The 13,275-nt window shown below is 51.1% G+C and overlaps 1 protein-coding gene across 2 annotated transcripts in view; it reads right to left on the reverse strand.

The window, feature by feature from the left end:
* Positions 1–13,275, reverse strand: part of LOC143836504 (peroxidasin homolog) — a 65,535-nt gene that overhangs the window by 3,901 nt on the left and 48,359 nt on the right. For both annotated transcript variants that reach the window (XM_077335851.1, XM_077335850.1), the window contains exons 17-22: positions 11,248–12,751; positions 9,496–9,630; positions 8,230–8,438; positions 4,640–4,754; positions 3,030–3,123; positions 2,164–2,281 (exon numbers count right to left, since the gene is read on the reverse strand). In XM_077335851.1, the coding sequence (XP_077191966.1) occupies positions 2,186–2,281; positions 3,030–3,123; positions 4,640–4,754; positions 8,230–8,438; positions 9,496–9,630; positions 11,248–12,751 (2,153 nt within the window). In that variant the 3' untranslated portion in view covers positions 2,164–2,185. The remainder of the gene's footprint in view (positions 1–2,163; positions 2,282–3,029; positions 3,124–4,639; positions 4,755–8,229; positions 8,439–9,495; positions 9,631–11,247; positions 12,752–13,275) is intronic.

Below are 13,275 nucleotides of genomic sequence, written 5' to 3' on the forward strand. Positions count from 1 at the left end.
TGGTGAATCAGCGCAAATCGACAGGCGGAAGGGGACTGCCAAAGCAGGCGGCGGACTGTAAAACCGTCTGCCACGCCGTGGCTGGAATAAAACGAAACGAACAAAACAGGTAGATCCAGAGGCGGAGGCAGCACGGGGGTCCGTGCCTATGGACTTGGCCCCCACCAAGGGTTTGAGGTCTGGAGGCAGGACATGGGAAGAAGCACAGAGACAGAAATCCTAGAGTGACTCACACACACGCACTCTGGATCCCAGTTGGATGTAGGGGATCCATCTGCTTCTGCCTTGCTCCGGGGAGGGTGCAAAATGGGAGGGAGGTCAGGGTGTAATGGTGGCAGTGCAAGGGCCCTGACATGCACTACCATGCTTGCCAATTCTGACTTGGGAAATTCCTGGGGATTTGAGGGGGGTGCTTGTGGAAGGCAAAGGTTAGAGAAAGGGAAGGAATTCAGTGGGGATTTGATATCATTACGGGAATTCCACATCTCCTAGAGTCTACGGCAGAGGTCACCAACGTAGTGCCCCTAGGAGGCACGGTATCCACCAAAATCTTTTCTAGCCTGTGCCGAGGGGGTTTAGAAGAAGAAGAAGAAGAAGAGTTGGTTCTTATATGCCGCTTTTCCCTACCCGAAGGAGGCTCAAAGCGGCTTACAGTCACCTTCCCTTTCCTCTCCCCACAACAGACACCCTGTGGGGTGGGTGAGGCTGAGAGAGCCCTGATATCACTGCCCGGTCAGAACAGTTTTATCAGTGCCATGGCGAGCCCAAGGTCACCCAGCTGGCTGCATGTGGGGGAGCGCGGAATCGAACCTGCCATGCCAGATTAGAAGTCCGCACTCCTAACCACTACACCAAGCTGGCTCACTTTAGAAAGTGAGCAGGAACAGCCAGGCTTCATGTTGACCATTGCTGATGATCAGCTTCGGCAGCCATTTTGTGGCTCGGTTGGCCTCTTGTGGCGGCCATTTTGTAGCCACGCCCACCATGTTGTGTCTCAGTTCTAGTGGCCCCTGCGGGTTCAAAAAGGTTCTACGGCATACCACGGAGTTCACCATTTGACACCACGTTTCTGTAGATCGGTTGTGTTTCCCCAAAAATTACCAGCCTGAAGTTGGTAACTATACGCCCTATAAAACATACCAGGCCTGCAGCCAGTGATTCCGGGAGCTTCCGGGAGGTGGAGGATGGGGAGGGGCAGTGGCATGTGATGCAGCAACGGTGAAAGCCTAGAAGTGACGACACCCCATTGAGTGACGCTCTAGGAATGCCTCACATGGCTATGGTAAAGACCACAGAGATGGGGGGGAATCCTTAGTCACTCAACATGGCCATGTGACCGGAGTGGGTGTGGTTACCGGAGACATACACTCCAGAGAACTGGTTGCAGTCTTTGCCCCTCCTGCCAGGTTTCAGAGGGCTAGCCCAGGGGTGGGGGAGGGGGCAAACAGTGATTGTCGAGACATCTGTGAACTACAATTCCCATGCGCCCCTGCTGCCAGCAGGGGCGCATGGGAACTGTAGTCCACGGATGTCTCGACAGTCACCGTTTGGCCATGCCTGAGCTGGACCATCCTGGACATGTTCACCTGTCTGCTGATGGCACTACATCATTCTACCAGCCTCCCCTGAAATATACAGCTCATGAGTTGGCCAGCCTCCCTTTTGCATCCAGTTCAGTGGCATGCATACCTGGCCGCTTTATTCAATTACAGCATTCATGCCACGCCTCGACAGCCTGCCAAGCTCCATGCATCTGTTCTCCTCTCCTCTGTTTTATCCTCACAGCATGGCTCGGGGGACAGCGCATGGCTGGCCCAAGGCCGACCAGCAAGCTTCCACCGCAGAGCGAGGATTCGAACCTGGGTCTCCCCAGATCTTAGTGCGGGGCTCCGATCGCAAGCCACACCGGGCTGTCTATGAATTTCTCAGCAGAACTCACTGCGGAGAGGAGAGACCCGAGGGGGTTCCTCTTTTTCTGTTCCATGCGACCCCACCGCCTTAGAAAGCCCCTGAGAAGTCTCCTCAGAGACCCTCCCGGAGCAACAATATATGGCAGAAGGCGAGATCCTCTCAGTTTGGCAAAGGCCCATCCTGAAAATTCCAGACTTGCATTTGTGAACCCCCCACAATCTCCCGTGCTTTGGGCATGGGCTGCCTCCTCACATTAGACCTGTGGAAGGGATGGTCATCTCAGCCTCCATTTGGCTCCAGTCTTCTGCTGCTGGCCGGACTTGCCCGGGCTTCTCTTGTGTTGCTTCAGTTGACCCTCCAAAGAGCTGACCTGAGAGGGAAGGAAAAGATGACCCTGTAAACATGAGCATCGCACAGTGGAATGTACCAGGCCATGGGGTGTCCAAACTGTGGCTCTCCAGATGTCCATGGACTACGATTCCCATGAGCCCCTGCCAGCATCATGCTCACAGTGGCTCATGGTAATCGTAGTCCATGGACATCTGGAGAGTCGCAGTTCGGCCACCCGAGCTTTAGAAGAAGGGAAGCGGCGTACACACCATTTCTTTCCCCACAACAGACACTCTGTGAGAGAGCTCTGAGAGAACTGTAGTTGGTCCAAGGTCACCCAGCTGGCTGCATGTGTCTCAGAGAGGTTTATAAATGCCTTGCCTTCCTCTCACCACAACAGTCACCCTGTGATGCTGGTGGGGCTGAGAGAGCTCTGAGAGAACTGTGACTGGCCCAAGGTCACCCAGGTGGCTGCATGTGTCTCAAAGAGGCTTATAATTGCCTTCGCTTCCTCTCACCACAACAGTCACCCTGTGATGCTGGTGGGGCTGAGAGAGCTCTGAAAGAACTGTGACTGCCCCAAAGTCACCCAGCAGGCTGCCTGTGGAGGAGTGGGGAATCAAACCTGTTTCTCCAGATTAAAGGCAAGCATTATACCCCCCCCCCAACACCTCTTTTGCCTGGCACTCTGAAAGGGAAAATAGCCCTCAGGTTATTTTGGATCAGGGGCTGCCATAACTGGTAAGTCCAGTTTCTCGAGGTCCGGCCCACTCCCAGGTGTACTCTACCTGCTTCTGAAGAGCGGAGACCATTTTTTCAAGTTCGATTACTAAAGACTCGAGATCTTCCTCTTGTGAGCGGTTTGGAGCAGGCTCTTCCATTCTATAAGAAAGGGCACGATCAGGTAGCTTCAGGTGGGAAGCAGCTTAGGTCTGCAGTAGGAGAACTGGATTCAAGCCCATTAGCACCTTAAAGACCTACCAGATCTCCCAGGAATAAGCTTTTGTAAGATAAATCCACACAGTCCCCCTTTATATCAGGTAGGACCTTTGACTCTTGAAAGCTGCTCCCTTGAGGATCTTGTTGATCTTTACTGGAACTCAGATCTTGCTCCGGAGAGCCAGTTTGGTGCAGTGGTTAAAAACGCCAACCTCTAATCTGGCAGGGGCTCATGGGAACTGTAGTCTGTGGACACCTGGAGAGCTACAGTTTGGCCACTGCTGCCCTATGGCCTCATCACCACACTCAGCAGGTTTTAATACCCAACTTCTCACTACCCAGAGTAGCTTCCAATCACCTTCCCTTCCTCTCCCCACAACAGACACCTTAGAAGATAGGCGGGGCTGAGAGAGCTCTGAGAGAACTGCTCTGTGAGAACAGATCTAACAGGACTATGACTAGCCCAAGATTACACATGGTGGTACATGGAGAAGGAGTGGAGAATCAAACCTGGCTCTCCAGATCAGAGGCCATCGCTCTTAGCCATAACACCATGCTGGCTCCCTGGTGCTTTCACACATGCTAAATAATACAGATTCAGCAAGCAGATTTTGCCATTTCTGCATTATAGTTGCCAGGTCTCCCCTGACCACTCGTAGGGGGAAACCCCTGGAGATTTGGGGATGGAACCTGGGTAGGACAGGACCTCCGTGGGGTACAGGGCCCTCCAAATCATCCCTTTTATCCAGGGGAACTGATCTCCATAGTCTGATGATTAGCTGTGATCCCAGGGGATCTCCTGTCCCCAACCTGGAGGCTGGGATTTCTAATTTGTTCCACATAAAATATTTCTGGCAAGGCCTAAGAGGAGGAGCTGGTCTCATGGCTTAAGTGCCACTCAGCGCTTAACACCCACTCAGGGCGTCTGTCCCGCCCCTGAGTGCCTCCTCCTCCAACCGGCTTGCCTGTCTGTCCAGCAGCCAGCCAATCGCCTTCCGTCCCCCACCCCTGACCACCCCCTCCTCCTTCCACTTCCCTCCGAGGCTCGGAGGCTGCAGATCGCTGTCACGTGAGAGCTGCCCCTGCCGGTGAGTTCCCTAATGAGGCCGTCCGTAGAGTCCCCCCCCCCAAATCTAGTGCTTGTTGTATTCCTGAATGCAACAGGCTTGGCCCCCAATTCTCACAATAAAACCTGGTTGCAAAGTGCCTTGATTGTGCTATTTAGCATGCGTTAAAGCGCCCATTGGAACATCCATCGGGATAACTTTTCCGTGGGAATGTTACAAATGGCGCATCCAGGTCACAGCAGGGTCCCCCATGCAGCACGAAGATCCATCTAGGTAGCAAAGGAGATGCCCAGCAGCTGGACGCGGAAGGCATGCTTGTGGCAGGGGAGACGTCAGCCCTGCCTCTTAATGCAATAACAACAATGGTAAAGAGGTCGAGGAGCTCACCACACCTTGGGGCTCCGGGCTTGGTGTTGGACGGGTTTTCCTCCAGGTAGCTGAAGTCGGAAGCTCTCTTGCGGCGGAAATGTTGTGAAAGGGCCCTGAACTGGCCCCTGGTCCTACAGTCTGGGGAGGGGGAGAGAGAGAGAGAGAGAGAGGAGGTATTTGAGTGCAGTGCATTCAAAAGGCTTGGAAATATATCCTCCGTTTCCCTTCTAGGGTTGCCAGCCTCCAGGGGCCTGCCAGGAAAAAAGGAAGCTGGAGGTCTGAAACCATAAGTCAATAATGCTTCCAAAAAGTGCAAAAAGAGTCATTTATGAACTATCATGGAGACAATCATAATAACCAGACAATATCGTCAATGAGTGTATAATATTACGACCAATCAACAAATGTGATACAAAAAATAATTCAGGCAACAGTTCAACAGGTAGTGATACATTTATTTGTATATAGCCATAGGCCTTTACGAAATATAAAATACAAATTTGTAAGCAGTAAAATAGAATAAAAGAACTGTATAGAAATATAAAATTTAAGACCAAAGAACTGAAACAACATACATGAGTACAACGTTGGCCCTTATTTTCCTTGCAGGCAAAGCAAAAAGAGTGGTTTTATATGTTATTTTATCAACCTGGTCCGATAAAAGACAGGTAAGTTCCAACTGAAGTCCAAACGCAAGGTGGCTTCTACAGCGGACCTAAATAATTGAGGTGAAACAATGTAATAACACGAGGTCTCAAGAATGGGCAATTTATAATTATAAATGTTTTGTTATTATGATTGTCTATGATGATACTTTAAAAATGACTGTTCTTGCATTTTTGGAAGCTTTATTTGTTATCGTTTCATAGTCACCAATACGCAGCTCTCTTTTTTTCTGGAATTTTCCATTTCTTGTGTACCCCAGATTTTGTTTGTTGTAGCCTCCTGGTGGAGCCTGGAAAGCTCCCCGGAATGATTCAGGGTCTCAGGTCAAGGTCTTTCCCATCACCCACTACCTGGTCCTTCTAATTGGAGATGCCGGGGATTGAACCAGGGATCTTCTGCATGCGAAGCAGATGCTTTACCACTGATCCTGGGTCTCAGGTCAAGGTCTTTCCCATCACTCACTTCCTGTTAAGCCATGAAGCTGCCTCCTATTGACTCAGACCCTCGGTCCATCAAGGCCAGTACTGTCTACTCAGACTGGCAGGGCTCTCCAGGGTCTCCGGCAGAAGTCATTTCCCATCCCCTACAGCCTGGTCCTTTTAAATGGAGCTGCCAGGGATTGAACCAGGGAATCTTCTGCGGGCTAAGCAGATGCCCTACCACTGAGTCACATCCTCCTCCCCACAACTCTTCAGAGTCCTAGGCGGAGGTCTTTCACATCACCTACTGCTTGGTCCTCTTAACTGGAGATGCCGGGGATTGAACCTGGGACCTTCTGCGTGTCAAGCAGAGGCTCTGCCTCTCACCCCTCAGGGGCCTGCAGCCATCCCAACCCTTCTGTGTGGTGAACTGCCTCCTGGAGAAAGGACACCCTTCCTTCTGCAGGTGAGAAAGGAAGTAATCAGTGTCCAAATCTGGCATGCCAGGTTTGATTCTGCGCTCCCCCACATGCAACCAGCTGGGTGACCTTGGGCTCGCCATGGCACTGATAAAGCTGTTCTGACCGGGCAGTGATATCAGGGCTCTCTCAGCCTCACCCACCTCACAGGGTGTCTGTTGTGGGGAGAGGAAAGGGAAGGCGACTGTAAGCCGCTTTGAGCCTCCTTCGGGTAGGGAAAAGCGGCATATAAGAACCAACTTTTCTTCTTCTTCTTCAAAGTCCCTGGGAAGACCCCCCTCCCACTGACCTTCAGGACCCCTGTTTATTTTGCTAAAAAAAAGATCCCCAAATCAAACTGCTGGCAAGGAGGAAACTTCATGGGCTGCCTAGCTGAAATCCTCCTCCCTCCCTTCCACTCCTTGCCGAGATGCAGATTGCTTCCTCTTCGGGATACTTGGCGGCTGAGAAAGGGTCGGGTTTGTGGAACTCGTCCCTCCGGCAAACACTTGGGACGGGCCTTCCCCTGATGGGAGGATGTGAGTCAAGAGGCTGGTATTCGTCTGCCTTCTCTCCCCACATCTGCAGGGCCTCAAGGGATTGCATAACACAACCTCGCCCGGATCTCAGCTCTTCTGCTTTTCAAAACACGATTATTCTGTGCACGTTAAAGGCAATATCCTTTTTGGGGGGGGAGAGCACAAGTCAACAGAGAGTGGTGGGATATGAGTTAAAGTAATAAATAAATAAGAGCCTCTTGTGGCGCAGAGTGGTAAGGCAGCTGTCTGAAAGCTTTGCCCATGAGGCTGGGAGTTCGATCCCAGCAGCCGGCTCAAGGTTGACTCAGCCTTCCATCCTTCCGAGGTGGGTAAAATGAGTACCCAGCTTGCTGGGGGGTAAACGGTAATGACTGGGGAAGGCACTGGCAAACCACCCCGTATTGAGTCTGCCATGAAAACGCTGGAGGGCGTCACCCCAAGGGTCAGACATGATTCGGTGCTTGCACAGGGGATACCTTTACCTTTACCTTTAATAAATAAATATAATGACAGGGGTTGACGGGGTGGAGAACTCTGGCATCTAAAGAAGAAGAAGAAGAAGAAGAAGAAGAGTTGGTTCTTATATGCCACTTTTCTCTACCCAAAGGAGTCTCAAAGGGGCTTACAATTTCCTTCCCTTTCCTCTCCCCACAACAGACCCCCTGTGAGGGAGGTGAGGCTGAGAGAGCCCTGACAGGACAGCTCTGTTAGAACAGCACTATCAGGGCATGACTAGCCCAAGGTCACCCAGCTGGCTGCATGTGGAGGAGCGGGCAATCAAACCCAGCTCGCCAGATTAGAAACCACTGCTCTTAACCGCGACACTAAGCTGGCTCCCAGGAATGCAAGGGGGAGGGAAAGGCACCCTTCTTCTCCCGAGGCACTCCTGGACTGTTTCCGCACTAGGAATATCGTGGATTGAAAGGGTTAATTTTTTCATTCATTTCTGCAATAAAATTGGCTTCTTCAAGCCCATCTCTTAACCCTCAGCCAAGGACTACTCAGAAAACCGAATTCCATCTTTTCAAGTGGGTTTTAACAGGGTCTAATTTGGGGCTGCACACGATCGGGTTTTTCCCTGCGCGCACTATTTTGAGACATTTGGGCATGCCCCTTTCCTCTTCACTGTCCTCCCTCCCTCCCCCTCCCTCCGTCTGCTCCAAAAAAATCTGCCTTTTTATAAAAAAAGGGGTGATCATGTTACAACGCTGTTTCTTTCCCAGCAGCGTTATAATGTAATAACCCGGGCTTTTTATTTTTTAATTACATTCAGGACACTTTGAGGGGAAGGGTGGGGAGGCTATCAAGGACACGGAGATTGGTGGGGTTAAGGGCCGCAATGAAAACAAAGGGGCAAGCAGGCACCCTTTTGCAAAAAATCACATTTTTTTGAAAAGAGGAAAGGAGCAAAGCATGACGGGAGGCTGCTTCCGCCAGAGAAAGAAGGTAGGTCTCCAATTGTGGAAACGGTCATGGTGGGACAAGAACGACAGAGGTGTTTCCCCTCCTGGGATCCAGGCTGACAACTGACCTTCGCAGCAGTCCTGCCACACCCGTAGATCCATTTCCGGGATTTCCTCACAGCTGACCATGCCCTGCGGGTAGGTGGCCACCCGGAACACGTCCCTCTGGAGCTGCCGGATGTGGTCGCTGTTGTCGCAGATGACGCGGGCCAGCGACGTCTGCCTTATCTGCGTGAGCTGGGCTGGAGAGAACACTCCCGGATTCTCGTACCAAAACCTGAGAGGGAATTGTAAACTTGGACATCGGCATCTGACTTGCTATGGGATGGCAAGCAGGGAAGGACAAGCAGAGAAAGACAAATACACTATCCCTGTGGCAGGGTTGGCCAAACTGGGGCTCTCCAGATGTCCATGGACAACAATTCCCATGAGCCCCAGGGGCTCATGGGAATTGCAGTCCATGGACATCTGGAGAGCCCCAGTTTGGCCACTCCTGCCTTATGGCTTTAAAGGAGCATCTCTGATCAGGGAGCCAATGCAAAGGAGTAAACCCCAGCCCTCTGTCCCTGGCCCTGTGGCCCCAAGCCATAGTGGTCCCCCTTGTCCCAAAGTTGCTTTTTGCAAATAAATTACATTTCTGGGTGCCAATCTTGGTCCTGAGAATCCACTTCCCATCCTCCTAAACCACCTCTAATCCTCCAATTGAACTTGACTCTCCAATGTCTGAGCCATGGGGGTCTTCCCCCAGATTTGCCTGTGATTATGGCAATGCCAGAGATGGAAGAGGGGACCTTTTTGCATGCAAGACACACACTTCAATGTTGGTTTAGATAGAACAATGGTTCTCAACCTTCCTAATACAGTTCCTCCTGTGGTGGTGACCCCCAACCATAAAACTATGCAAGGGTTCTTTCTATCACAGAAATTAAACCAAAACTGACCAAAGGCGTGAAGATCCATGGTTCATGATTGTCTATAAATTGTTTTTTCCCCAGGGTTTTCCAAGTTCACTTCTGCCTCTTGTCCCACCATGCCGATCTCGCTCTTTTCCGCTGCTCCAGACAGACGACCGCTGTCTCGATCTACCCCGCAAGGCTGTTGTGTGCATGGTGCCCCCTGCCCAAGCTGCTTGCCTTACCACAACCCCTGTGAAAAGGTCGTTCGATCCCCAAAGGACGAGAACCACTGCTTTAGAACCCCCTTTCTCTGAAAAAGTGTCACTGAAGAACCTGTGAGATGGAGATCTCTTTTGAGGGCCTCCTAATTAAAAAGAAAACACTTTTATCGGATGGAACGGGAAAAAGACATTGATTTTGAGTCTGTATTCTGGGTACCTGTCTCCATCCCGGAGTCTTCTAAACTGAGTGGCAAATAAGCACATCAAGGTGGGCCCAACTCTGGTACCCGGGACCAGATCTTCTACCATCAGTGCAGGAAACAGGTCAATGTTCTTGGTGATTCCATATAAACTGCAGACAAGGAGGAGAAGGAGAGGTCAGAAAACTTGTGCCTGGCTCAAGGTCTCTCAACTGGCAGCAGGTGGAAGAGGAGTGGGGAATCGGACGCAGTTCTCCAGATCAGAGTCTGCAGCTCTTAACCACTACACCAAGATGTAGTCCCATTAAATATTGGATTATACACTCTGTTGCAGGAAGCAATAAGGAAGGGTTACGGAAAGACTCTTCTTGGGAGTCCCTTGGACTGCAAGGCGAACTAACCGGTCAGTCCTAGAGGAGATCAGCCTTGACTGCTCCTTAGAAGGCCAGATCCTGAAGATGAAACTCAAATACTTTGGCCACCTCATGAGAAGGAAGGACTCCCTGGAGAAGAGCCTAATGCTGGGAGCGATCGAGGGCAAAAAAAGAAGGGGACAGCAGAGAATGAGGTGGCTGGATGGAGTCACTGAAGCAGTCGGTGCAAACTTAAATGGACTCCGGGGAATGGGAGAGGACAGGAAGGCCTGGAGGATCATTGTCCATGGGGTCGCGATGGGTCGGACACGACTTCGCACATACAACAACAACAATGGAAAGAGACACAGAGAACAGAACCAAGATTCCCCTTTCTTCTCACTGCAAGAGACCTACAAAGGTCACACATAAGGTGCATACTTAACAAAGGACCAGCTTCTCCAACTCCTTGACTGTCAGTCTCAGGGCTGGTTCACTGCGGCCCTGACCATGAATTGAGGCAGATGGGGGCAGATGCATGGTCTTCTTAGTGGTGGCACCCCCTTTGTATAATGCCCTGCCACATGAAGCTTGCCCAGCACCCACTTGCTAAGCATATAGGCACCATGCTTTTAAATTCATCTTTTACATCTCATGACATTGATTTTGGTCTATTGCCTACTAGAACTTTTATAGCCTGATTTTACATTTATCGTTGTTTCTATTCAGCAGGTTTTGTTCATTCGCTGATTTCACCAAAGAGATTTAGTTTTTATATTTATCTATGATTAAATTTATATACCGCTGCTTCCCAGCAAGATGATTTTACAGTGCAGGGAGGAGTTTTATTGATTTGTTTTGGAATTGTTTTTAGGTATGCATTGCTTCAAGTTCATATTGTCATCTCATAGCATCATAGAGTTGGAAGGGATCCCCAGAGTCATCTAGTCCAACCCCCTGCAGAATGCAGGAAATTCACAACTACCTGTTCACGGACAGTGACCCCAATTTCATGCCCAAGTGATCCCTCCACCTAAAATATCCAGAATCCAGCCTGGCCTGGAGGGAATTCCCCTACCAACCCATAGTGGCAATCAGCAATTTCCTGGGTAGGCAAGGAAGGGCCACAAGAGACAAACCCTGGCACATCCCTTCCTGCCCACCCCTTCATGACCTGCCCAAGTTCATAAAATCAGCATTTCTGTCAGATAACTATCTAGCTTCTGCTTAAACACTTCCAAAGAAGGAGAACCCACCACCTCCCGAGGAAGCCTGTCCCACTGAGGATCTGCTCCGTCAGAACCTTCTTTTGCTAAGTGTTTCAAGCAGGTATTTGCAGATGCAAGGTATAAACCACCTAAAAAAATATAGAATTATGGTAAGCATCTCTGATACCCTATGGCCAGACAGTCCTACCTCCTGAGCTTTTCCCTGATCTCCAGGTTTTTAATCTCATTCTTGAGGTCCTCAAATTCCTGAGCCGAGGTGAGGTTGCAGAAGACCCGGTAGTCGTTGTAAGGAGGGATGCCGTGGTCCCGCCCCCTCTGGATGTTGATCGCGGCCAGGTCCAGAGAGACCGAGTGGACCATGGAGAAGAGCTTCTCGGTCAGTTCCATGTTCAAGAGCTCCGTAGGGACCCGCATTTTCCCCGGGATCCCAAAGAGGCCACGGATCAGAGGATCAATGCCTCCTTCCTGGATGATCCTGAAAGGCGAGAAGAAGGCCTTGTGGAGCGGGACGTGGCCTTGCGGGATGGGTTGGAAAGTTTCGTTGAGCCGGTAGAGAAGGGGGTTGATAAGAGTGTGGCCAAAGCGGAAGGCCGCTGTGGCAAAGGCATTCAGGATGCCTGCGTTGACGTTGGGGTCATAGCCCCTGTACTCTCCTAAGACCTTCATCCCGGCTTCTCCCAGGATCTTGGGGAGCCAGTGGGAGAACGTGATGTGCTGCATTTGGGCACCGACAATCTTGCGAGCCTCGTGGTAGACGGTGTCGCCCTCCCAGTGCGGATTCAGGGCCAGGAGCTCCGTGGCCACCCGGTTGTGCTCACGGAACCACAGGGTGTGCATGGAGGTCAAGCCCAGCTGCTCGTTGGCTCGGTGGTCACCCGCCAAGAAACACGGCACGGGACTCTCACTCTCGTCCCGCATGCACTCGGTGGGAGGCCCCACCGCAAACGGGAGAAGGGGCTTCCCGGAAGCGGGGACCACCTGGCCTTGCTTCAGCAGCCCTTTCTGGTTGCTGAGGTCCCTCAGTTCCCGGGACTCGTGTTCCGTGCTGCCGTAGACGTTGGAGGCGTCGATGAAAGAGGTGAGGTGGTTGATCTGCTCCCGGGCGTAGACCGAGTTCATCAGCAGAGAGGTCATCCCGCTGCCACACACTGGGCTGGAGCGGACGAAGAACATGCAGCGTCCGTTCCTCACCCGAGGGTCGTTCCCAGGGATCATGATGGACAAGCACGGAGGGTCGTTGGTGCACACCTGGCTGCAGGGCTTCCCGTCGGAGAAACGCGCCATGCTGATGGCGGCCACTGTCTGGTCCATGTCGTGGTCCAGGAACTGGCCCCACTGCATCAGCATGTGCGTGAACTGGTCGTCGGGAGTGATGGTCTCTGTGCCGATCATGGCGGTGGAAATCAGACGAGGGAGCGGGAGAGGGAGCTCTCTGGCGTCTTCCGCCAACAAGAATCCCCGAGGCAGGTTGAAGCCGTTTTGGTAAGCAGGCTTGAGCAGGCGCTGGAAGGCGGTGAGAGACGCCCCCCACATGGGGTGCTGGAGGTTGTTGCATGAGCCGTCGTGGCTCCGGTACTTCTTGTGGAAGCAGATATCCGAGCAGTTGGGAGTACGCCGATGGGCGGAACAGCCGGAGAGGTTGGCGATCATGTTCAGATAGCGAGGGGAGACGAGATCGTTGTAGCGGTAGCCTGCAAGGCAAATCCCCAAGGCATTATCGAGATGATTACTGCAGGAATAAAACGGATATCTTTCTTGAACCCTCGTTGTGGGTCTTAAAGGGGCCACTGGACTCTGGTTTTATTGTGCATCTCCATAGGACTTTTGAATTTAGGACTGGAACATCTGAAGGTGCCTTCTGCAGAACCAGACTATGAGTCTATGTAGTTCAATATTTGTGCAAATATGCTCTATCCCTATGCTTAGATTCGGAAGAATTGTAGAACATTTACAGACACAAAATTCTCCCCCTTGAAAAGTACCATTTGTGAGAAATGGGTTCTGTTTCGGCTAATCCTGTAATTCAAAGGGCAGTGTATTATTACTACTACTACTACTACTACTACTACTACTACTACTACTACTACTACTACTACTACTACTACTATTATATTATTATTATTATTATTATTTAATTAATAATTTATTGATTTATTTATTTATTGATTTGATTTGTATGACCGCCACTCTTGGAAACCGGCTGATGGAAGTTCAC

Source organism: Paroedura picta, chromosome 4 (genome assembly GCF_049243985.1).
Source record: "Paroedura picta isolate Pp20150507F chromosome 4, Ppicta_v3.0, whole genome shotgun sequence".
In the NCBI taxonomy this organism is placed as follows: domain Eukaryota; kingdom Metazoa; phylum Chordata; class Lepidosauria; order Squamata; family Gekkonidae; genus Paroedura; species Paroedura picta.